We start from the raw sequence: 24660 nt of genomic DNA on the forward strand, positions 1-24660 counted from the left end.
TCAGTGGGGGCTGTCAATGCACCCACAAGTGCATTATAGTTTGTTTATACTGTATGTGCACAGCAAAAACATGACATCAAACACTCAGTTTAGTGCTGAATGAAACCCCAGAGTTTAACTTTCTCTGAAATGAATTCAAACAGGGATAGACTTTCTTAAAATAGTAATAATAATAATCATCTGTGTTGGCCTTTTGCTTGTGAAATGGCCGTTAGGCTTGGATATAAATGCATAAGTGCGTATCTGAAAAAAATAACCTCACGGTTATTTATCCCATCGACTGGGTTTTTTTCCACTCCTTTCATGACCACGACTATCCCTGTTAACAGCACATCCTGTAAAGGATCTCATGTATGCATGAATGTCTCTGAACATATACAATCAGTTTGGAACCATACTGAAATCTATAGCAGTGACAGAGCAGAAGGGTTATGGACAAAGGCAACATTGTCATTTACAGTGGCATAGTTCTTCAGAATAGGCCTGAAACGAAGCCCGTCTGTCTCTGTGTGTGTGTGTGTGTGTGTGTGTGAGAGAGAGAGCGTGAGAGGAAGAGACATAAAAAATTCATTAGAAGATGGAAAGAGATGTCACATCGAATATGTACCCAGCTGCACTGACGACCACGGGCAGTGAGCTGTGTAAGGTTGGCGTGGTAGCAGCGAACACGGCGCCGCAGACCTGACCTGAGTGAATTCTAAATTATGCCATCACGGAAGTACAAAATTGGAAGCTTGATAAACCGAGCAAAATGTTTATTTTTATCTATAGTAGCTACACCATCGTTTATTTAAAGGAGAAGTCTGAAAAGCTTTACGGCTCTTCGGAAATTAACAAAGAGTAATTATATTATCCGTGAGCTGCTACAGTTTGGCTGAGAGTTTTTGGCATGAGCTGAAGTCTTCTCTTCCCTCGCTGCTGCCAAGCGACATTTTCATTTAGAGGAAAGAAAAAGGAAAACATAAAAAATGCATTAAAGCAAGAGCACGGGCACAAATTGCATTAATTAAAATGCATCAGCTCAATATAGGCAATCACTAATAGAAAGTCAGTACAAGGCCGTGTGACATATCAATCCGCTTTGCTTAAAAAACATCCAGGCCGTTGAGACTGATTGATTGATGGGCCCTACTTTGATGCTGAACTATACTTCCTAGTGACAAAAGTCATCAGAGCAACATACCTGGATCAGTGTAAAAGACAGCAAAGGTATGATGATGTGGTCAAAGCCTTCATCTCCACAATGCCTGGAATATCCACTGGAGATAACATCATCCTCATCAAATATTTAAAGACGAGATGTAAAAAAAAAAAAAATAGACTTAAATGCCAGAAGATTCACAAGGGGATTTAAAGACAGGAAGAGTGTTACTCATTATCTATCTAAATGTCAGTGAGATGTGAAAGCCTCATAGAACGCTTTAAGTACTGAGATGCAACACAAATGTAACGTCACATCTCCTTATTACCCTTTTAAATATGTTGATCTAAAATGCATTAAAACTAATAAAAGTAAAATCACACATTTACTGATAGTGTATAAGTACAATAGTCTTTTTATACATATTTATTTCCTGTGTGCTGCTGAGGTTGTTACACCACCAAACAAAGGCATCTCTTCTCTGAGAACACACTGGAAGAAACTAAGTGGCTATGGCACCGCGCTGTTTAGATATTGTTAGATTTGGGTTAAAGTGACAGTGAGTCACCGCCAATGGATAAACACCACCCAGAGATCTGACAACTGTGGCTTTTCGCTTCCTCCGCCAATGTAATTAAGTCCCCCAATATCTGGTTGTCACCTTGTTGTATCATTACTGTTGCTGGATCATTTCACTGTACTTACTTATTACTTAGTGCCCACTAAATATAGCTGTCCTCAGGCAGCTAGTGCGATAGCACATTGCAGCTGTGGGTTATTACATCCTAACCACCCCCTCCCACTCTAACCTTACTTAGACTTCAATAATATGCCACTCTGTGAGTTTTGTTGGGGGGGTTTTTTCCTCAAGATTTACTCTGTCAAGGACATTGTGGACAGGAGTTATGATGCTAGTTTATTTTTCTTTCATCTGGGGACACTGCTGTGACACTGAGCCCCCCCAGTCAATTAATATAAGCCTTATAGCACTCTTAAAGCTTCAATGCTTAAGATTTGATGGAATTGAGTGGGAAGTTGCTGCATTTACTGATTATTTTTAGGATATCCCTAACATCTTATTATGGGGTGGGCGAATGGATAAGTTTGGGCCTTGATTCTTCAATGACACGCTGTGACAGATGATGCCTTCCAGCTCCTACTATTTAATCCTGACTTCTGTGAGAGTTTCTAAAAAATATAAAACTTGACAGAAACTGACCCCAAAGTTTGTGCAATGCACACTGGCTTGTCTGTCCAAAAAACTGTCTTGTTTTGTGTGAATCACCACAGGAAGTGATTCACTATAACACATTTATCAGTCTGAAAATGTAGCTGATACCAAAGTGTTGCTAAAGTACATAGTGATGAGCTCAGAGAACTGAGCCCAACGCCGGCAGTAGTTCAGTAAATGATGCATAGCTTCTTTCTTTAATTAAATGGAGGTCTTTCAGTTAACTGTTAGTTTAGTTGCTGGTAGTTGGTTTAAGGCAGGGGTGGGGGAATGCCAGGCCTCAAGGGTCGATGTCCTGCAGGTTTTAGATGTGTCCTTGATCCAATACAGATGATTTAAATGGCTAAATTAACATGTCTTGAAGTACTCCAGAGACCTGGTAATGAACTAATCATTTGATTCAGGTGTGTTGACCCAGGGTGAGATCTAAAACCTGCAGGACATCGGCCCTCGAGGCCTGGAGTCCTTGGAAGTTACATGGAACACTATTGTGTTCCATGTAACTTCAGGCTGTGTGTGTGTGCGCGTGCATGTATGTATGTATTGGTTGCATTAGGAGATTTGACTGGGCAACACAGTGTCAATAATGATAATGAGCAAATGGCCTGTTGCCATCACTTGCACAGCTAGTGCGTGGTGGCTATTCAATCGACCCATCGGCTCAAAAGTGTATTGGGTACCTGTGTATAGAACTTTGAAGAGTTCGGAGGTGTTATCTGAGTCTGTTAAGCTCATTAAACAAGTTGCTGTAGGGTTTCCAGGATCTCGTGCATAAATATGCACACCACATTAACCCTTGGGGCGACTTAGGTCGATTTGTGGCTCTAGGTCCGATAGTGTATGCATTTTTCTAGGACCCCCCAAGGGTTAAATATGTTTGAGGCAAACCCACCATCTTCACTGCAGGTTTTTATCATGACATGTAAGGAAAGATTTTGACAAATAACTGTTTCTTGAAATTTGGTGCGTGACTTTGACAGCATCTAATGTAGTATCTTACTTTTGGAAATCTTTGTGGTCCTAGGCAGGAGAGCTCTAGTTCTAAGCCAGTGCTTTTGTCAAGGGCACTTTGAAGGAGAATTAATCCCTAAGCTATCGGTCCTAGAGATGACCTGTACACAGCATTGAGAAGACTTGCTGCCCATATGTTTTAGCCGAATCTTTTACTTTTGCCATGCCACGTGATCTAGGTTTGTAGGTGTTTTACCTTAAACTTCTCATTTTAAAGTAACTACCAATTTAGGTCAACTCTGAGTAATTTGAATAATCTTCTTAATCAAATATTATCTTTAACACCTCCTAACTTTGAGGAAGAGCTTTAAGAGAATTTCATAAGCCATCACAAATGACTGGTGACCTACTTCAGTCCTTTAAAATCTCCCTTTCTCATAAAACTACAGCCAATGTCTCCATGACTGAGTGGCAGTTTTATTTGGAAACAAGTCAGGCTTGTCATGCTGAAGCAAGTTTGTACCACCAGTGCTTGAGCTGGTTAAGACCAGTCTGTGGTATTAGTATTAGTCTTAGTATTGCAGTACACCCACACTAGCCACTTTGTTAAGTATAGCTTGTTACCTACTTTCACTGCCTGAATTTTTCAAGGCACAGACTTTAGTCCATACTGACATGACAACATCACACAGTTCCAGCAGATACATACATCCTTGATGTGACTCTTCCTTTTCATCACATCCCAAAGGTACTCTATTATCTTGAGATCTAGTGACTATGGAGGACATTTGAATACAAAGAAGAAGCTGCTCAAGAAACCACTTTGAGATGATTGGACTTCTACTGATGTAGCCCATCTGCTTCAAGGTTTAACCTGTTGTGTGTCCAGAGATGCTCTTCTACATATGTTGGTTATTTAAGTTACTGACAGTCTACACATCAACAATGCATTTTCTTATCTGAAGAACTGCTGTTCACTGGACATTGTGTTTCCCTGTTATGGACCTGTCCAGAGTGTAGCATGCTTCTTACCCTATGACAGCTGGGATAGGCTCGAGTACAGATTTGTGTACAATACATGACATTACTGGTTGAAAAAAAAGACTTTAATTCAGTGCCTGGGAGAAACAGTACAGCACAGTTATAATAATAAAACATCCACAGGTTTGTTTCAGACAGCGGTAGCATTAATGCCGTTACTCTCTGCAATTTAAGACAAGGCCAAAAAAAAAGTTATTCTGGTTTTCCGCTTCCTGAGACAGCAATCACTCCAATAAAGATTAGCAGCAAGCTAATCATTTCCAGCTTAATCGCTGATAGGCTTTTATAAGGTGGAAAGACGAAAAGGGGGAAATAATCACTTTAGAATCATCAGGCTCAATTTCTATGAGAAGGAATCTTGCCCTCTGGGTACATGATTATTCATAACAGGAGTGTCGTGACCTGGGCAAAAACTGTTCTAATGCTCGGCTATCAGCAGAACGAGTAAAAAAGAAGTATATGAGCTTATTGTGTAAAGCTTTTCCATGTGTGTAGTAAGGCACAGGCTCTTTACAGAAGATTTTTATAAATGAGGGTATTTAGCATTTTTTAATTTTCCATTTTTTTATACTTACATAACTTCATTTAAAAATAAATATCTATTATCTTATTTCAATTTAAAATAGTCCTTAAAAGTTTGCTGTACCCCATCACAACCCACAATTACAAACAAGAATTCAGAGGAAAAGAAATGTTGAAATCATCAATACCTATGTTATGGAGAAAAAAATGGATATAGCATTTTTAACAAAAGGTAAGACACTGATAACATAAAAAAAAAACACAAATTAAAAACATGTAATATACAGAATTTTTAAAAAGGGCTAAAATTTGAGAAGGCTTTTAGCTTCTCTGCTGTTGTTCTGCCCCTTGAAAATATGTGCCAATGCCCCCGAGAAAAGGGACCAACACCCCTCGGTTTAACCCATCTCTTTGGCGTGTATTGAGGGGAGGAGCAGACAAATGCAAAGTCTCCCTGCCGGGCGAAGTGCCGCTGGGCCAGTTCATTGGACGCCACATGTTCACAAGCTGTGTTATCAGGGAATTAAGAACAAAACATGTCTGTTTGGATGTAAAATGGATGTTTAGCTAGGGCCCAGAATTATGACAAAAAAAATTTTAAAAAGCAGGAGAATGGACATTTATTTTTTGGAGGGTGATGTGAAGGCGTTCTCAATGCAAAGGACAATGTAGGAGCCGGAGCAGCTGCTAGGGCTTTGCTGCAAGAGGTGGCCGCTATGTAGTGATGATGCCAGACCAGTCACAGCGTGGTCGCCAGTTCGCCACGTTTCACAGTACTGGTCTGTTTGCCGGTGGCCTTTCTTGCTTGATCCGTGCCAGACCATTTTTTCAGGCCTGGAGATGATTAAGAACAAAAGATTGCAAATAAGCAAAAGAAACGAAAGCTGGTTAACAACCGCATGCTGGTGTTAAATATATTTATTTTTTGGGGGGTACAAAGACTCACCAAGCGCTATCCCTGAGGATGTCTCTACCATCAAAGGAGTAGATTGGTACGTTTTCCCTCATTTTGCTGGCATTGTCACCAAAGAGAGAGTCCCAACTGCTAAACAACACTTGGTTCTGCAAGGAAAAAGAAAAATAACATTTAACATAGTGACTTTATTCAGTTTTTCAGAAAGATGGTGTCAGTCATGCAGCTGTCCTTGTTGGAATGTTGGGTCTTACCTTGAGGTTTACTATGGGGACGCTGTCCCTGTCCGACCTGCGGACGATGGTGTAGAGGTCTTGAAGCTTAGAGGACAGGAAGGCTCTAAATGTTCCCTTCAGGCCGATAGCACGAGCCTGCTGGAAGCACAGGAAGTCTGCCCCACGAATCCCTCGCATGTTACCGGTGTGAGGGCTGTTCAAGGCGATGAGGTGCAGCTGATAAAGACAGATTCACAAGAAGAAAATCACACAAATTTTCATTTTACTTCAACTGTGGAACAACTTAAGATGTTTTACAAAGGTCAGGGCTTTACATGATTAATGGTTTATATCAGTATCTAAGTAACGTAACGTCTCCTGGGCTGGGTTTCACAGCCTATGGAAGTGGCAGCTAGAATCCTCTATCAGATAATAATGGGATAACATTCCTCTCCCAAAAGTCGAGCAATTAAGCTCCTCAGTTCCCAAATGTCTGCCGACTGTTGTTAAAAGAAGAAGGGATTCTACATAATATTGTTTTGTTTTTATGATTTTCATTTTAGGCAAGCTAGCTAGTTTTCATCCCTATGTAAGGTAAATTAATATTTATTATATTTTTGAGCTTTTGAGTATCCACTTTACTCACTCCTGATCCCTGTATGTCGAAATGGCCAGCAGGCTCCAGCACAGGAGGGACGGGTTGTCTTTGAGGAGTGACAGGGAATCTGCTTTCTGTCTGCTGGTTGGCAAATCTTCCATCGGTATGGCCTGTGTGTGTCTGGTCTGGGAATCTGGGATCATACTTTGGAAAGTAACGGGGGTCTGCGGGTGTGGGTGCTGGAGGTTCAATGGGTTTTATCAAAGTGAAACCCTCAGAGTAATGGCCTGCTCCGTTGTTTTGGGACTGGTCCTGCGACTGCGGGTACAGAATCACAGGTGGAGGTTGGACTTCTGCCACCTCATTCTCCTTTGTGTGAAAATAGAAGAAATAATTAAGTCATATGAACGTTACAACATTTTATTTCATGGTTCTGTGAAACTTACCAGATCTCTGAAGAAAGGATTGTACTCTCCAAGCTGAAAGGAGAGGAATCAACCATTTAGTGTCGCTTTACATTAAGTTTTTCATATGTTATAAACTAGTGATACATTATAATAGTGTAAACTGGTTTTAAAGTTGATTTTATCAAATTCAAAGCACTGCACTGAAAAGTAGATAAAAGTACCATGACTTGCCGCACTCCATCGCGTACTCTCAAATAAAGGTCTGCTCTGTCTATGATGTAGATAAGGCTGCCCTCTTCCTGACGTTTGGCCGTAGCAATCATTGTGTCATATGATCTCAAAGCTGTCACCTGCACATACACACAAAAAAAGACCACCATACATCAGACATATATATTTAAGAAACATTACAAACAGTACAGTGCGTGCTGGCGGGCAGGGGCAGAGACCGTGGCGGACTGATCTCTACTAAAACTAGCAAGTGCTAGTGCTTGAGGTTGAGAGGTACTGGCTAGATATAGTTGGGCTCACGTCAACACACGACTTAGGCAGAGATTTGACAGCATTCCAGGGACACTCAGGACATTGAGTCCGAATGGACCATGTTCAGCACGTCCATTGCTGAAGCTGCTGCACTGAGCTGTAGCTGAAGTGGTTGGTGCCTGTTGTCTTAGTGGTAACCCCAAACCAGACAGTGGACACCGGAAGTCAAATTAACCATCAGGCTGAAGGCCTGACTAAGCTTATCTGGCCTGTGGGACTTCGGAGGCAGCCAATAGGTACTAACAGGCAAAGTGGAACGCGGCTCGGGCAGTGGCTGAAGCAAAACTGGGGTGTGGGAGGAGTTCAGAGAGGCCATGGAAAAAGGCTTTTGGACTGCCTCAGAGATTCTGCTGAACCATCAGGTGACTCAGAAGGGGAAAGCAGTGCTCTACCTGCACTGTATGTAGTGCAGGTGGAGTAGTGCTGACTTTAACTAAAGATATTTCTGCTTGGTGGAAGGAATTGTTCGAAGATCTCCTTAATCCCAGTGACGCGTCTTCGGTAGAGGAGCAGAGTCCCGGGATGAGGGGGACGGCTCACCCATCACTGGGGGTGAAGTCACTGGGGCAGTTAAACAACTCCTTAGTGGCAGGTTCCTGGAGGTTGATGAGCTTCACACAGAGTTCCTGAATGTTTTAAATGTTGCAGTGCTGTCTTGGTTGACACGCCTCTACAATGTTGTGTGGAGATCAGGGGTGGTACCTTTGGATTGGCAGACTGGGGTGGTGTTTCCCATCTTTAAAAGAAAGGGGACCGGAGGTTGTTCTCCAGCTATGGGGGGAATCACACTCCTCAGCCTACCTGGGAAAGTCTATGCCAGGGTGCTGAAAAGGAGAGAGTCTGTCCATTAGTGAACCTCAGATACAGGAGAAACAATAGGGTTTTCATTCGGGCAATAAGTCGGACTTGTTCCCAGTGGGTAATGGACTCTGCCAGGGAGGAGGTGGCTAGGGAGAGGGAGGTCTGGGCTTCTCTGCTTAGGTTGCTGCCCCCGCAACCCAACCCTTGGATAAGCGGAAGACGATGGATGGATATATGAATGGGTGGGTACAAAAAATAAATCAAAAACTGCCATTCTACAGATAAATGAATTTTGTGAATTCAGAGTCTTGTGATGGAGCCATGATTAAAATTCAGTGATAGTACTCACTCCAGAGGATAGTCCAGGAGCTCCAGGTGGGCCAGGAGGGCCAGGAGGACCAGGGACACTGACAGCTTAAATATAAAAAAAAAAAAAATTTAAAAAAAAAATAGAAACAGAAGTGCAATTTATCTCCAGTATTCAACCAGTAAAGTGCATTCAGTAAGATTAAGATGTGGCTACCTGTAAACAATTCAGATTTACAGGTTAAAACCTGTAAATCTGTATTGTTTTTTTCCCCAAAAAGTGTCTTTTTTTTCTTTTTTTGTGGAAAAAGACACTTACGATAATTGGGCCGATATGATCCTGAAAGAGTCCCCGGGGGTCCAGGTGGTCCTGGAGGACCTGGACGACCATCATAACCAATTCCTGGTGGCCCTGTTGGTCCAGATGGTCCAGGTGGCCCAATTATAGAATCTCCCTTTGGACCCTAATGTGGAAAAGAAAATCAGAAATTTCTGGAATATCACATCTAGATCAGGGCCAAATGTTTTTTGGTTGTATTAACAAATAAGGTCTCAGAACTCACTGGGAGGCCAGGTGGTCCTGGAGGTCCTTGGACTCCTCCAAATCGAGGGTCATAATATCCACCACCGGGCTCTCCTTTTTCTCCCTTGACACCTGATTCTCCACGCTCTCCCTTCAGTTCATTCTGTCAGAAGAAGTTCAACTTTGTTTGTTGATGAAGAAGAAATAAACTAAAAAAAATGACTGGAGTAACAATGAGCTAGCTTACCCTCAATGTGTAGATATCAACATTAGGGGATGCTCCTGGGGAAAAAAAAAAAAGATGCTTTAGTGAAGCAGTTGTGTAGCGTGCTGGATATGCAGCATTATAGTTGTGCTGACAGTTCATGATCTCGGGGATCAACAATGGTCAGTGTGATCACAAAGACATGTAATTCACATGTACGAATTTCAGGCTTTAGCACTATAGTTCAACTTTTCAGGTGCTAGTAGATCAGCTGGTAAATCAAATGAAACTGTTTCACTGCCCCACGCCATTGTAATCCTCAGAGAGCAGGGTAGTTGTTTAAGAATCAAAATGAAGGAGAAGGTAATCATTGCAGTGAGTAATCACAGTGTTTTACACGAACAGTCTGTGTCATACTAAGGGCCAATCAAACAGCTGGTTAGCATGTCAACGTTTAGCTGTCATCCCTGTGAGATTTTGCCAACAAATATACCCCCGCAAATGTCACACATGCCCACCTTCAAGTGTTGAAACAATGACCACGTGTGAGTCTTTCCTTATAAAATTTATTTTTCCATTAATGCATTCAGTCAATACTACCAGTATATTTGAATCCAGATTAGGGAGGTCAACAAGTCGACTAATCATCGCTGTTGTCACTAGTTGATACCAGACGTACTAGTCATTTAATCTAATTGTTAAAATATTAATTGATGCCCAAAGCCAGAAAATTAATGTCTCCTAAAAAAATTTTTGTAGCCATCTGCCATCAGATTGTTGTTGAGAAAAGCCATAAATCTGTTAGCAGAGTTTTTGTTAAAACTATTATTGCAGGTTCAATTGGCAGAAATGAGCTTTCTCCAAAAGGTGGATGGGCTCTCTCCCACCTGTGATAGGGTGAGGAGTTCAGTTAACTGGGAGCTGTTCAGAGTAGAGGACGCAATAAATGGCTTAAAATGCCTTTGTTAGTTTTTGATATTTTCAAATAAACAGTTCTCAAATTTAACCTAAATCTGAGTGTTTCTTAGTCTTAGACTAGTCGGTTAGTCGACTAAGAAATTAGTCACCAGGAACAACTCTAATCCAGATTATTTGTGTTGCACTTATTCAGATTTTACTATTGCTGGGTTAGTAGTAAACGCGCATTTACAGACAAACATGAGAAACTACAGACAACAGCTGCAATCTGCTAGCGACCAAAGCAATCACTAGGAGGTTTTTGGTGTAGCACCTTCTTTGTATGTGATTTCACTTATTGAGAGCCAGAAACTTCCGGGAACTATTCCCAACCAATCGCAGATTACACACTTCCCTCGCAGTATAGCACATAACTCTTTAAGCAGTATATGCACGACTTTACGTGAGAAACGTCAACAGAAAAGATTGCACAACCCTTTACAATCATAAAGGAATGAAATTTCATTTATTCTTAATTCAAAAATGAGGACTTACCTGGGATCCCTGGAAGTCCAGTCTCACCACGCTCCCCTTTTTCTCCTTTAATTGCTACAACACAAAATACAAAGTTTTTCACATTACAAAATTACTCATAACTCTCTGCAGGTTTAAATATCATCGAACCCTTGAAAGCCATGTGCTCTACTGCCAGTGACTTCTTCATTCTTTTTTTTCAAATCTAGACTTGAAAGCTTAATCTCCTGACAGTGGAGTGTATATCCTTTGCAGGCTGAAGGAGCAGAACTGAAATTAAATTCATAGATTGCACTGTTTATCTCTGCAGACACTTTGAACCCTTTAAAAATCCTTCCTCCTTTCCCCTCCCATATTTACTGAACCCTCTCTACTGTGATCCTTCTTTTTGATTAATTTAATCTGACCATATATTTTTGTAATGTATTTATTTTTACACACTAAAACAATAAAACAAGTGAAGATGACATACCTGGATAATTCCTTTCATCATAGCGCTGTTAACAGAAGGGAAACAATCAACAACAACAACAGAGGAAAATAATCGGTAGGGAAGATGAGACATGACCAGATTTTTGGGAAGCTGTGTACTCACATTGAAACGGTCTAAAGGACTGGCTGGGCTAGGGGGTCCTGGTGGCCCAGGTGGTCCTGGAGGGCCAGGCACTCCCTAATGAAAACAAAGATATTCAATATTTTTGGAGGACTCAATAATTTTTGTGAGTTTAATATAACTGACTGTAAAGCTTTGGCTGGGATTAAATGTGGCCACTCTTGGAGAAATGTGTTTGGCAACATAACATTTGGCATTTAAAAACAAAAGAAGAGTAGAGTAGGTTGTTTTGTGTGAGGAAAGAAGTGCAGCTCTTTTTTAATGAATCACAAGTTGCTTTAGTAATGCTTAGCTAAATGAAAGTTCACTTGAATGCAGTATTTAGAACCTAAGGTGTCATTGTTGAATTTAGTTTCATTAAAAGATTAAAAAACAGAGCTAACAAATTAATGATGCTCAGTATATGTTTAGTTATGAAAGCTAAAACCAAAAAAATAGAAAAGGGGGAAAAAAGACTTACAAATTTGTTGGGGTTAAAAAAAACACATTTATAATGTGCTAAAATTAACCTTTTAAGTTGAAAGTGACTCTGTATTTACACTCAGTGTCAAGAGTTCTGTGTGATTGCCAGTTGTGTTTTAAAGTGACCTTTAACATGGGAGCAGGGAAGTCACACAATGCCTGTAAAATACAGGCTTGAGGGATGTAAAGTAAGCCAATGTCATCAAACCATCTTTGCTGCTAAGCCTCTCAAGCTAAGGTATTGATAATAGTATTAATACTTACAGGGTAGCCAAAGCCAGATCCAACCCCTGGCTCTCCTTTCTCACCCTTATATCCATTTATCCCAGGACGACCCTGAAGGGAGAAAGTTATTGATTTATTTGTCTTTTGTTGAACTTGGACAATAGAAACAAAAAGATAAAAACCACACTAAGGTCAAAAGTAAAAAATGGTATAGAATACACTTCACTATGGTCAGTATTTAGTAAAACAATAAGAAAGAAGCACTTACAGGTCTTCCAGGCATTCCAATTTCACCTTTCAGTCCAGGAGGCCCATATGGTCCCTGCACATATAAATTATATAATTAAACGCGCTGTCAATTGACTGGTGATTGAATAAGGTAATTGAAACAGTTTCAGTACATTAACCAAAAAAAGTCTTAGAAATGGAAAACCTTACAGGGGGCCCAACAGGTCCTGGAAGTCCTCTGTCTCCCTGCATGCATGGTTTGGGGGGATGATTAGTTTCAAGAACAAAATGATCATCACAAAATACACCAAAGACCATGAGTACATTAATGCATAATAGATAGAAATCCAGATAGTCAAATTCACTGAGACTCACCTTTGGACCAGCTAGCTGTGCCAAATTCAGAAAATTTCCATCAGGGCCAATAACCAAGCCTGGCTCCCCTTTTTCACCCTGAACACAGAGCACCAAGACAACAAATACTCAATGACAGAAATGATCAGAGCAGCCAAATTAAGAGTAACATATAATGTAGACTTTACCTTCTCACCATAGCCTGGAGGACCAGGATCTCCTCGGTCACCTTTTGGCCCCATTGGACCCTGCAATATATTAAAAAAATACAATAAAATACATGAAAACATTAGATGAGTTAGATTTGACAGCACCCAACGTTTTGTTACCATGAAGCAAATAAGCCAATATAATGGGCCTTATCATTGACATTCGTATAAAGAATCATTTGTTGATGGCTAAATTAATAAATACAGATATTGGTACGTCACCTGCCTACACACCCTATCCTCCTGATTTACATACAAGCTAGCGCTCCAAACGTGTTTATCTCAAAGTAATCCCTGACTAATACAGCATTACAGTATTGTTTCAAAAGAATAAAATGATATCATCTGATGTCCCACATTCATGTAATTACATATTAAATTTTTAATATTGTGCATATAGTTATGCAAGAAAACACAATTATGTAACAGAGGCAAACTCACAGGAAATCCAGCTCGACCAGGTAAACCAGGCCCACCCTGTAGAGGAAAACAAAACCACACACCTCTGTTTAACTTGATTAGATCAGTTTTATTCATTTTCCTTAATACCAGCCAAACATTTGTTTACCAGTAACTATGAGCAAATCCACACACAGTTTATGGCTAACACAAATTAAGGCTAAAAATGCAGGTTGTGAAGTTAAGTGCTGCTTTTGCTTGGTGTAGGTGAATGAAAACCAGTGTTTGTTTCTTGGCTGTCACTTTTCCACAGTTGTTACAACACTGTAAATTTGTAATGAGCAGTGAGGTTTCTTTTGAACACCATAATTGTATACTCTGCTGTGCGGTATAAATCTTGGTAGAAGCTGTTTGTCATGTTTCAGTTGACAGCCCATTTTATAAGGGAACTATTCCTTATAGTCACAAATGCAAACATTTAAAAATATGGCAGAAGAAGTTGTAAAATATTCCCCTGGATGTTTCTTTTGAGTACGACTTACTTTTCCAGTGGGACCCTGCTGCCAACATCAACTTCAAAATGGGCTTTGGCCCTTATTTGCCAGTATCAGCAAATATCGAGGCTGGTATGGATCTACAGGTCCATGCTCACCGTGATACCAATGTTAGAGCTGTTTTGTAACATGTTGATATTGGTATTATTGTGCAATATTGTGGAAGTCCAGGTTTTTCCACTGTGTGATTACAGAGCCTATGCATATTTCATGCAGTATGCATAAAGGCGAATAAGCATTAGTTGGTTGAAATTGTTTTTGGGGTTTTTTCTTTTCAAAGGCCATCGGCTGAGATTCTCCCACAGATTGTGGATTCGCCTGATGATTAGAAATGAAGGAATAACTTACTGGTACCCTTTGAGGGTAACCAAAGCTGCATGATTCAACATTAGGAAACAAAATTGTAGGACGTCCTGGTAAATTGTATAAAAAAATGTTAGTGTTAATACCAATTGTAACATTTCTGGGTTGTGACATGGACCACAAGCATGCTTGAATCTGTGCAAGTAACATGAAGTGAAACTCCTCTTTGTCTTTAGTCCAAAAACACCTTCAGAGTTCAAACATACCTGAGGGCCAGCTCTGCCAACGACTTCATCAAACTGTGGAAAAGGCAGACATTACCATCAGGTTTGGATTTTAGCTTCATACAGACTCAAACAGCAGTGCTCATCTCTTTTTACTTACATTGCCTGATGTCTGGTAGACGATTTGTCCTGGTGGTCCAGGTGGACCTGGTGGACCGGGTAGTCCAGTTCCATCTCGACCTGGTTCACCCTAAAACCAGAAAGAAAGAGGAAAAAAAATTTATTAGCATCCAGTAGTGAAAGCTTATCACATAATCAACATGACAGAAGGTTAAGGAAGGCTACTGTGGTAGGAGATATCATTCGTGTTATATCTTAGTAATGAGTGCTTTGTAGTAAAACAAGTGCAATCATAATTACAAATGATATTCACCATCTGTCCTTTGTCTCCTCTGTCACCCTTTGATCCCTGTAAAATTCAAAGAGTGAGATACTTTAGCAACAGAGAAACCTGTATGTCAAATGACCGGTCTGCAGACTAACCTAATTACATGAAACGTTCAAACAACAAACGTTGTTTTGTTTTTTTCTTTCATATATCAGTTTTAATATACAAGTTGTCCATGAATGCCAACATGAAAAATTCTATTCCAAAGATAAAGATAAAAACTTGGAGAAATTATTACATATGTAAATATTCTTCAACTAATCTGTCTAATTCAGAGATTTAATTTAATCTTTATTTATTAAGTTGTTTTTGTCGGGGGGTTTTTACCGGAGGTCCAGGGAAGCCATCCAGGCCTGGTTGCCCATCTCTTCCAGCAGGACCTCCATCACCCTTCTCACCTGGTCTGCCGGGCAAGCCGGGGTTACCCTGCAGAAGAACACTCAATTTGAGTTGGTGGCAAACAAAATTATAAACGAAGAAGAAGAAAATGGCAGCAAACAGGAAACAGAGCAGAAACTTGAACTTCTAAATCTTGCTTCCTTGACTTAATGTGGAACACATCAAGCTAGATTTGATGTTTCAAACTCAGCGTAGGACTATGTTTTGCAAGCAGGAGGGCAAAACCTAATGCAAAGGGCAATGATAATCAGTGTCGACTGTTGGCTGGATGGATGTTGGTCAACAACTAATTACATTTAAGGACATGTTGTTGTTATTTGTGATCATACTCCAAGCTTTCCACCTCAACATAAATTATAATTTACTTACTGGAAGTCCAGGTAATCCAGGAGGACCCTGAAAGCACATATTTGTTTGGGTTATTTGGTAGTTCATGTATAGCTTCTTCATCCTTCATCATGTATTTGCAGTTTCCTCGTAAAAATTGTTTGAACAGTTCTAAAAACATTCTTACAGAAATCTGCAAGCGAGAGATCATGTTGGTCAGAAACCTTTTAATCAGATGGCTTAATAGACTCTTGATAAACCCTTGATGGAACCATATTTGATCATTTAAATGGACATCAAAACTGGCCATCCCATAACTCACTGTAAGGTTGAGTTTCTTCTAGCCAATCAGGAAAGATCGGGTTATGTGACAGCTAGTGACATTAGTGTATCTGACCTATCAGCAATGGCCCAGAACCATGTCAGAATTTGGAAAATTGAGTTTTTCATCCTTACCTACGCCAAAATTTATGGTTATAATATCAGAACTAACTGTGGTAAGTTGATGAAACCCTTGCATTATATATAGTTCAATAGGTATTGTTAGGGTTGGATTTCTAGAAATTTGGTGATACCATATTGGATCACATGACTTGGTCATTTAAAACTAACACAAGTGGTGGTAGGTCAGTTATTCACGAATGCACCAAAAGCATTTACCAAGCCATACTTGTTATTTCTAAAAAGAAAAAAAAGAAAAAGTACCTTATCATAAACTCACTGTAGGACAGTAGTGGTCAACAGTATATTGGATGTTGCCATGACTACACAGTGATCGAATACAAGGTTTACCCCATTTTAAGGGCTTTTTAGGCTTCATATACAGGAATATGTAAATTAGTTTGTTTGGTAAATGGCCTGTATTTGTATAGCGCTTTTCTAGTCCCTATGGACCCCAAAGCACTTTACACTACATTCAGTCATCCACCCATTCACACACACATTCACACACACACATTGTAGCCACAGCTGCCCTGGGGCGCACTGGCAGAGGCGAGGCTGCCGTACACTGGCACCACCGGGCCCTCGGACCACCACCAGTAGGCAATGGGTGAAGTGTCTTGCCCAAGGACACAACGACCGAGACTGTCCGAGCGGGGCTCGAACCAGCAACCTTCCGATTACAAGACGAACTGCCAACTCTTGAGCCACGATCGCCTCGTTTTTAATCCAAGTACCGTTAAAATGATTTAGTCAGTCAATATTTGTAATTTGTTTTGATTTATGAATGAAAAAAGGGCTGCAACATAATGTTATTTTAACTTACTTTGTTATATTTTCAGTTTCTATGGTAATATATTTTGTTTTCACTAATTCTAAACTCACTTGTTATTGTTCCTTCAAAGTTGCCTGGATTTTGCTTTAAAATGCTTCCTGCTTGTCTCTTTTATGGAAGCCAGCCCATCAAGTACCATACTGTAGAACAGCACAACCTATATAAGGGTGTATACACGTGCTCAGTTCGGTGAATGAACATTTCCATGTATTATAAAGGGTTAAGCAAGTACTATTGCTTATTCAAATTTTTACTCTGAATTTAAGCCTTATATAAAATTATCTTCCAAAGTCGATAAGAACACGTGTACCTGTATTCCATCTGGTCCTCCGATGCCAGGACGTCCATTGAAACCACCAGCAGAGCCCTCCATGTCATCCTTCAAATGAAATATTTTAAATTGCATTTTTGGAGATTAAATGTTTTTTGCAAAAGAAACATAGTAAAGCTAGCATGTCACTAGTCTGTCACATTTTGGATCGTGGGAGGGGAAAACTCTGGAAACTGATTGAAACATTTCCAGTAAATATTTTAACTTATAAGCCAATCACTATATATACGTAACTAAATATGTCTACTTTCACCCAACCATTCATCCATTTTCTGCAGCTTATCCCGGTTGGAATGATGGGCGCAGCAGTCTAAGCAGAGAAACCAGACCTCCCTCTGCTTGCCCACCTCCTCTACCTCTTCAAAGATCAGGTCATGCCTCAGTGTGGAGGTTGCCCCTCCCTGAACCCGTATCTGCCTGAGGTTTCTTCCCTTAAAAGGGAGTTTTCCCTTCCACTGTTGCCAACTGCTTGCTCATAGCGGGTTGTCTGATTGCTGGTGTTTCCTCTGTATTATTGTAGTGCACTGCAAAAACTCAAAATCTTGCCAAGTATATTTGTCTTATTTCTAGTAGAAATATCTCATTACACTTAAAATAAGACAAAATCAGCTACAAAGCAACATTCTAATAAGATATAGGAACTTGTTAGAATGTAATGCACCTTGAGGTAATGGTTGCTAGGATTCAGTGCTATACAAGTAAAAGTACCTTATCATGATAACTTACAAATCCAACTCGATAACTTGGTCCAGGAGGCCCGGGAGGTCCAGGAGATCCAACTGGTCCCCTGGGTCCAGGCAGACCAGCTAATCCTGGCTCTCCTTGAGTTCCTGGTAAACCACGTTCTCCTTGAGCACCCTGTAGGGCAAAAATTAAATAAATTAATCAAAGCAAATAAGAGATTTAATACTTAGTAGACTGCATAATAAACAACAGTCGCCTCACAAGTGTCTTGAGGTGACTGTTTTTGTGATTTGGCACTGTGTATATATATAAAAAACTGAATTGAATAAATAAAGCTACAATGTGTTTTTAATTAATTGGCATCATGTATCATCCAAAACTAAACATGCAGCCATCAGAGTACTTGGAAGGAGTTTTCAAAGCACACACTGTTTTGCACAAAACCCATGCTCACTGTCCTGGGACTAAATTTAGATGTCAGAATATGTGAAATAAAACACATCCAATTCTCAGATTAGACTTAAAGTCAAGTCTGCAACTGACAGTATTTGACAGACATTTGCATATTGTTAGAAGACACAAATCCTCTTTGATGACTGACACGCTGGAGCCCAGTTACCTGCAGATGGGAAGGCTTAGGAGAGGAGGAGGATAAATAGTGAGGCAGCAGATTGGTGAGAAAAGAAAAGTAGGAACTTGGCTGAGGAAGAGAAAGGGATAGGAAAAGTTTTAGAAGTATTACATGACATACTGGTTATCCTGTGGGTGCCTCTACATACTCGGAGATCCCAAAAGTGTGCCATAAACTTTGAAATGTACTTACCTTCTTCTCAGGATTGTCTAAACAATTTTTAATTACTAAAACAAGTTACATCAAGAGCACTTTATGACACTAACTTTGAGATAAAATCTTTAAAAAGGAAAGAAGGAGAGAGAAAAAAACAGGTCATCAATTCACACCTTTTCTCCAATTGCTCCTGGAAGACCCAGCTCGCCAGCATCACCCTATTTTAGGAAACACAGTGACAACACTTATCAACACCATTTAAAGTTGAATAGAAACTTGAAATAAGAACTATGAACAATTTTCTTACTTTCAAAAAATCTAAAAGCGGCTGTGGACATGTTGTGTCTAATGCCTGTCCAAAGACTGAGCAATTTACTCATCAGCATTCGCTTAATAGCTTATAGTTGGTAGCCAGTAGACATTTAAGGATATAGTTGCATAGAAAACTCTTGCTACTGTATTTCCCACCCCTAATATTTGTGGTTGAAATGAGTAGCGTTTGTGTCATGTGTCACAGTATCCTTTGCTCCCAGTGGTACTCAGCTTAGATGAATCTTTTTTGGAATTTAGATTCGTTTAATCCAGTACCAAGTACTTTGGATCGCCAACACTTAGCTTACCTGTCACACCACCAAATCACTGAAATTTCTCGGAGACTTCCTGTAGAGGCTTCCAGTGCCTTTCAGGATTCACACTCGCATTTACATCTATGGCAAATTTAGGACTACCAGTTATCCAGTCCAGAGGGGAAACTAGAAAGCCTGGAGATCCACACATTGCTTCCCATCCAACACTTGGAAGGTCAAAGCTAGTTAGCATAGCTTGAAAGCTTTTTTTTATTGCAGTTCTCTCTGGATTTTAATTTTTGCTCTTGATATCTGAACCCCAGCAGCTACTGCACACTTTTAGCGTTTATTACACATTAGACGAAATGTCATTTTAGATCAGATTTATTTAGTTCTTAGAGAAGAAACCGTTATCTTCATAGTCTTTACCTTCTCCCCCTTGGGACCAGGAGCTCCTGGTTTGCCATCAGTACCCGGTATGCCAGGCAAGCCCTAGAGGCCAAAAGATTAGGATCAGATAGACATTCTTAGCTGATTATTGATATTTGGTTAGACTGAGAAGTTACTTCAGAGAGTTTGAGTGTTGATATATGTATTAATTAGTCATGTTGCAAGCCTGACACTTACAGGTTTACCAGGTGCTCCATCTTTTCCTGGTGGTCCAAATGCTGCAGAACTCGATGCCGTTTCAGCTGTAGAGGCGCCGGGAAGACCAGGTGGTCCGGGGGGGCCTGGTGGACCTGGTAGCCCAGGTAGACCCTGCATTTAAAAACAAAACAAAAACATTCATTACATTTAGACTTTCACCACAATATAAACATATATAAACAAAACCCTGAATAATTAAAGAAGTAATGTTTTTTCTCTCACCCGAATAGATTCCAGATCAGGGAATCCTGAGGCCTCCATATCCTCAAAGGTCTGAAATATATTTGAAATTAGGATAATCTCTTAAAAACAATCATTAAGCACTAAAATCAGCTGAAACTCACAGATCTGAATCCTGGTCCTGGGGGTCCTGGAGGACCTGGAGGCCCCCTCGGGCCTGCATGACCTTCTCCACGGTCTCCCTGTAGGTACAACATTTGTTAAGACAAGGTAGGTCTGCTCAGCACATGTGCACATTAAATGATTCTTTTTACAGCTTCTGTTTTTTTTCCTTTCCTGTTACCCTGTCAGTGTATCTTACCTTCTCTCCTTTGGCTCCAGGGTCTCCTGGGGTTCCAGGGAAGCCTGGAGGTCCTTGAGCACCCTGTATTGAGAAAATCATCATGTTAGGGCAGTTGAGATGTTGTGAGATGCCTATTCTGTATTTAAAGTCATACATTATTAAAAACAACTTACAGTTTTTCCATCCTCACCAGGATCACCCTGCAGGATGAATAAAGAATGACATGAGTTAGAAGTCAGACTAGTATGTAAATAAATCAGGTTGGCCACAGATTTTAAATTCAGGGCCCTGTGAGTAGGATGTAGAAGTATCTCACAACAGGAACTACTGACATTCAAGCAAACTGATGTGTTGTCAGATTAATTAGCTTCCTTAGTTTTCTTGTATTTTATCAGTTTGTGTTTCCTCAAGTTTCGGTGCTTTGCACTCTCTCAGCACTATGTGAAAACAATCAGAATAATATATGTAAACATGCAAACCGTGACAGATACAGTAACGTTGGTTCAACAGTAACAGCACATTTGTTGTGTTTGGTGTTTTCTAGTAAGCAAATAATTTTCAGTCCACTAACTGGCTCTCCATCAGCTCCTGGAGTTCCCTGGGGTCCTGGTGCTCCGGGTGGTCCTCTGGGCCCGGGAACTCTCGAAACAACTGAGCCGTCACTGCCGACTGTATACTCGGGTGAAGGTCCTGGAGAACCAGGGGGCCCCGGGGGTCCAGGTGGGCCTGGCTCGCCCTTTACACCTTTATATCCAAAGCCTGCGCTGCCCTAGAAATGGAAAGCATTGTTGCAGGAAAAACGCTGAAATGTAATATTCTCACTGTTTGCCTTTCTAAAGTGCATCTGTAACATTCTTCTCAGCGATAACAACTAGAGAAACGATACAAACAGTTAAACTGGATTTGTAAGGCACTATTTTTGGAGTGTGGCTAACATTTAACAGCTAAATGTTAGCTACTTAAGAGCCCAAATGCATCACTGGAAATCTGATGCACGTTAAGAGGTTTGAAGCAGAGTTGTTCACCCAAGGGTGCCATGAAGAGCAGGCACACCCATTTAATTTTAGTAGTTTATTACATTTGTGTTATTCAGCGACCAAAATCATAGAGCTACAAGTGAGCCAGAGGGAAATCTCTTACTTACCTTTTCTCCCTTTGTCCCAGATTCTCCCTGAAAATAGAAGAGACAGTAAAGTCAATGATGAAACAATTTCTCTATTTAGACCTGAAAAAATAGCAGGCATGAAGCACATCCCCAGTGTCTCATACCGTGGCTGAGGTGGCATCAATAGAAATCAAATCCAGAATCAAAACTACATTCACTTAAAAAAAAATGCTACACATGATCATATTTCACTTGTTGCATGTCAGTTTCACAATTTTACCTGTGCATAAATTTAGATCACCTCACTTTATGCATGTGTCTCATGGCAGAAGATAATGAGGTCAGTATAGATTCATTTTGATTTTCTCCTTTTTCCGTCATCATTGTGCATTTTGACTTTCACAATGACGAAATAAGAACACAAATGTAGTTTTCTTTCAGAATAAAATAAAAACTATGACGCATGAAGCTGTCTGTCAGAGTGTTTGTTTCTTTGCCTAAAAAACTTTCTAGACTATCAGAAGTTAAGCAACCAAACTTGGGACACACGTCCATCTCTGAAGCCCCTGAAGGTTCTCATCTATGTTGGACATTATTATATCACCATGATGCTTGGCAACCACTAAGATGCTAAAAACAGCCCATTTTATCCAACAGCACCTTATAAAAGCATCCTGTCATTCTATTTATAGCCACAAATGTTTAATTATATTATATATTATGTTGCCTTGCAAACACAGAGCAATGTGCTAAATTAATTATTTTCAGCATATCAACAACATCTAGCACCCCCCAATGTGATAAAGTACATTAGTTTGCCAGTAGCACAAATAGGCCAATCAACAAAATACAAGACTGTTAGTAATGTGTTGATATTCCATTAGAAATTTGCTGCTCCCTCTTGTGTTCCTTCAGGGTATTTTTTACCACATCTTCTTCACTGCTACTCTTATCTTTTCCAACCAACGGTAAGGCTCTTGAAGTGTGGCTCTTAGTAACAACTTATGTTAAGATAAGGAAAGGATACACTAATGTATGCTTCATTCATCAACGATCGTTTAATGATATAGCACATAGAGTGAGGCCGTGAAAGCGATTTCATTTAATTTGAGCCCTTAAAACGTGGACAAACATTATTACAACTAACAAAGCTGACATAACTTCATAACCAAATATAAAAATAACAATTTTAAGCCAAAACTCACTATTCTACAGACAAACGGTTGTGCTGTCCAAACATGCATCCTTCAGGAAGCCTTAAATAAGAAACTGTTTCAAGCATCACCAGGTAACTACATTTATTTTATCCACCATAAAGGCTGAAACATGTCTTTGAGTCCAAACCTTGTCTCCACGGGATCCACTCCTTGAGCTGGAGCCAGAGCCTGCTTCTCCCTTCGGCCCAGCTGGACCCCTCTCTCCCTTCTCTCCTCTGTCCCCTTTGTCGCCCTTTTGTCCTTTAGCCTCGACTGGCCCGAGAAAAACAACAGCAGAGGGGAGAGTCGTTAATATCCTCATGAAAACCTCTCAAAAATGAGTAACGACTGTATCCCACATCCCAAACAATAAACAGGATATTTCCTGCTCCCAAAAGAAGAGGAAGAGGTAAAAGAAAATTACTTTTTGCCTGATGGCGCATGAATCTGTGTGTGTGCACAGCCATAATTTTCAGCCACGCAAAGGTTTAACGGTGGTCACACCCACATGCACAGATACCATGATGATATTCACATGTGACCAGGTTTGACCTCCAACTGTTCTCAGTTTGAACATGAAGCTGGCCACTTTTAACAGTGCTCACATGCACAGCAAAATGATGCCCACTGCAAGAACATCTTTAATATTCCAGGTTTAAGAAAAAAAAAATAGCTGGAATAAAATAATGCCACAAGAAACAGCATCAGCAGCCCAAGCCAACAGGAAACTATTCCTGCACACGTCTTCAGTTCTCTAATTTGTTTAAGAAATTTAATATTTCTTAAATATTAACTTTTTCCACTTCCTTGCTCATTCACTCTTAGTTCTTCTAAATTTCTCTGTGAATGTAGTTTTTCAGGGCATTACAGCCATCAATGCCCAAACTTTAACATTTCACCACCGTTAATGAATTCAGAAGCATTTACGTATATGCATGCACTCCTGTACCCGTTTGCATGTTTAATCCATGTGAAGTCGTGCTTGATAGCTACACATGCCATAAGCAGAGCATCTCGACAGACAGCAGAAGAGATGCAGGATTTGGATGCTTTGTCTGTGTTTTTAAAACTCCCCTCAACCCACCTTGTGGACCGCGAAGAAAGGGGCTGGACTCCACAGAAAGTGAAACGTACTGGGAGTCCCTTGCTGAACACAATATAAAAATACAGTGTAAATGACGTTTCCAGAATTCCTCGAGTCAGCTTCAAAGTAGTTTTGGGACACAAGCCAAACATTTTGTTCATTAAGCTCTAATAGTAAACAGTTTTTTTCTCCTGTGTCAAAAGTTTTGTTACTGTTTTGTCATCATCAAACGTGGGTGCGAAACAGCAACATAATGCTTGGACATGATCTGCAGCCTGCCTGAAAATGCAACGATAGTTAGGCTTGGGCAGTACTACAGTGAGAGTACACAGAGTGCTTAGTAATGCCAACATATTTTGGCTGAATTGAAGTAATGTATTATAGCACACTACATAAAAACACCATCAGAGGGCAGTATGTACTAGTAAACAGCTGAGCTAAGTAAACTGTGAACAACTTTAATATTAGATGAAGCATAACTAGGAAAGTGTTGATAAACTGGTGATTAAGGTAAGCCAGACAATACAGAAAGCCTGTAACTTAAGAGGGCAGCACTTTAAAATGGCGAAGTGGCCAACATCACTAACTCCTGGGCAGGTGTCCAGATGCAGGCAGCTGTAACAACTCGTAGTCTACTAGGTTTCATATCTGTTAATTCCAGTCACAAAGTGGACCTTAAGACTTTGTTTATGCCATTTGTGCCTTTTAGAGCAGTTTGAAAATGATATAGTTTGATGTGAGATATAGACCTTTCAAGCAGTTTGTGCTTCAGGCTTGATGACTGAACATGTCGCATTTTATTAGTCTCTTACTCTGCACTACTTTGAGTATGTAAGTGTGTTTTTGGACTGTGCACATACAGTCTAAGCCAGCGGTCCCCAACCCCC

The 24660-nt window shown here is 40.3% G+C and overlaps 1 protein-coding gene across 1 annotated transcript in view; it reads right to left on the bottom strand.

Moving 5' to 3' along the window:
• Positions 1 to 5487: 5487 nt before the first annotated feature.
• The window catches only part of col18a1a (collagen type XVIII alpha 1 chain a), a 38345-nt gene continuing 19172 nt past the window's right edge, over positions 5488 to 24660 (bottom strand). The window contains exons 7-43 of the mRNA XM_005736912.1: positions 23774 to 23836; positions 22838 to 22962; positions 21533 to 21559; positions 20960 to 21157; positions 20562 to 20588; positions 20407 to 20469; positions 20210 to 20287; positions 20088 to 20138; positions 19845 to 19976; positions 19647 to 19709; positions 18825 to 18869; positions 17907 to 18038; positions 17160 to 17228; positions 15616 to 15642; positions 15175 to 15273; positions 14833 to 14868; positions 14560 to 14649; positions 14442 to 14474; positions 13361 to 13396; positions 12899 to 12958; positions 12732 to 12809; positions 12567 to 12602; positions 12397 to 12450; positions 12168 to 12239; positions 11424 to 11498; positions 11301 to 11325; positions 10850 to 10903; positions 9440 to 9474; positions 9233 to 9355; positions 8989 to 9133; positions 8713 to 8777; positions 7241 to 7369; positions 7059 to 7091; positions 6661 to 6981; positions 6054 to 6251; positions 5833 to 5948; positions 5488 to 5720 (exon numbers count right to left, since the gene is read on the bottom strand). Of these exons, the coding sequence (XP_005736969.1) occupies positions 5507 to 5720; positions 5833 to 5948; positions 6054 to 6251; positions 6661 to 6981; positions 7059 to 7091; positions 7241 to 7369; positions 8713 to 8777; positions 8989 to 9133; positions 9233 to 9355; positions 9440 to 9474; positions 10850 to 10903; positions 11301 to 11325; positions 11424 to 11498; positions 12168 to 12239; positions 12397 to 12450; positions 12567 to 12602; positions 12732 to 12809; positions 12899 to 12958; positions 13361 to 13396; positions 14442 to 14474; positions 14560 to 14649; positions 14833 to 14868; positions 15175 to 15273; positions 15616 to 15642; positions 17160 to 17228; positions 17907 to 18038; positions 18825 to 18869; positions 19647 to 19709; positions 19845 to 19976; positions 20088 to 20138; positions 20210 to 20287; positions 20407 to 20469; positions 20562 to 20588; positions 20960 to 21157; positions 21533 to 21559; positions 22838 to 22962; positions 23774 to 23836 (3227 nt within the window). The 3' untranslated portion in view covers positions 5488 to 5506. The remainder of the gene's footprint in view (positions 5721 to 5832; positions 5949 to 6053; positions 6252 to 6660; positions 6982 to 7058; positions 7092 to 7240; positions 7370 to 8712; positions 8778 to 8988; positions 9134 to 9232; positions 9356 to 9439; positions 9475 to 10849; positions 10904 to 11300; positions 11326 to 11423; positions 11499 to 12167; positions 12240 to 12396; positions 12451 to 12566; positions 12603 to 12731; positions 12810 to 12898; positions 12959 to 13360; positions 13397 to 14441; positions 14475 to 14559; positions 14650 to 14832; positions 14869 to 15174; positions 15274 to 15615; positions 15643 to 17159; positions 17229 to 17906; positions 18039 to 18824; positions 18870 to 19646; positions 19710 to 19844; positions 19977 to 20087; positions 20139 to 20209; positions 20288 to 20406; positions 20470 to 20561; positions 20589 to 20959; positions 21158 to 21532; positions 21560 to 22837; positions 22963 to 23773; positions 23837 to 24660) is intronic.

The sequence above is a fragment of the Pundamilia nyererei genome, unplaced genomic scaffold (genome assembly GCF_000239375.1).
Source record: "Pundamilia nyererei isolate P.nyererei 1_Seehausen unplaced genomic scaffold, PunNye1.0 scaffold00071, whole genome shotgun sequence".
NCBI lineage: Eukaryota > Metazoa > Chordata > Actinopteri > Cichliformes > Cichlidae > Pundamilia > Pundamilia nyererei.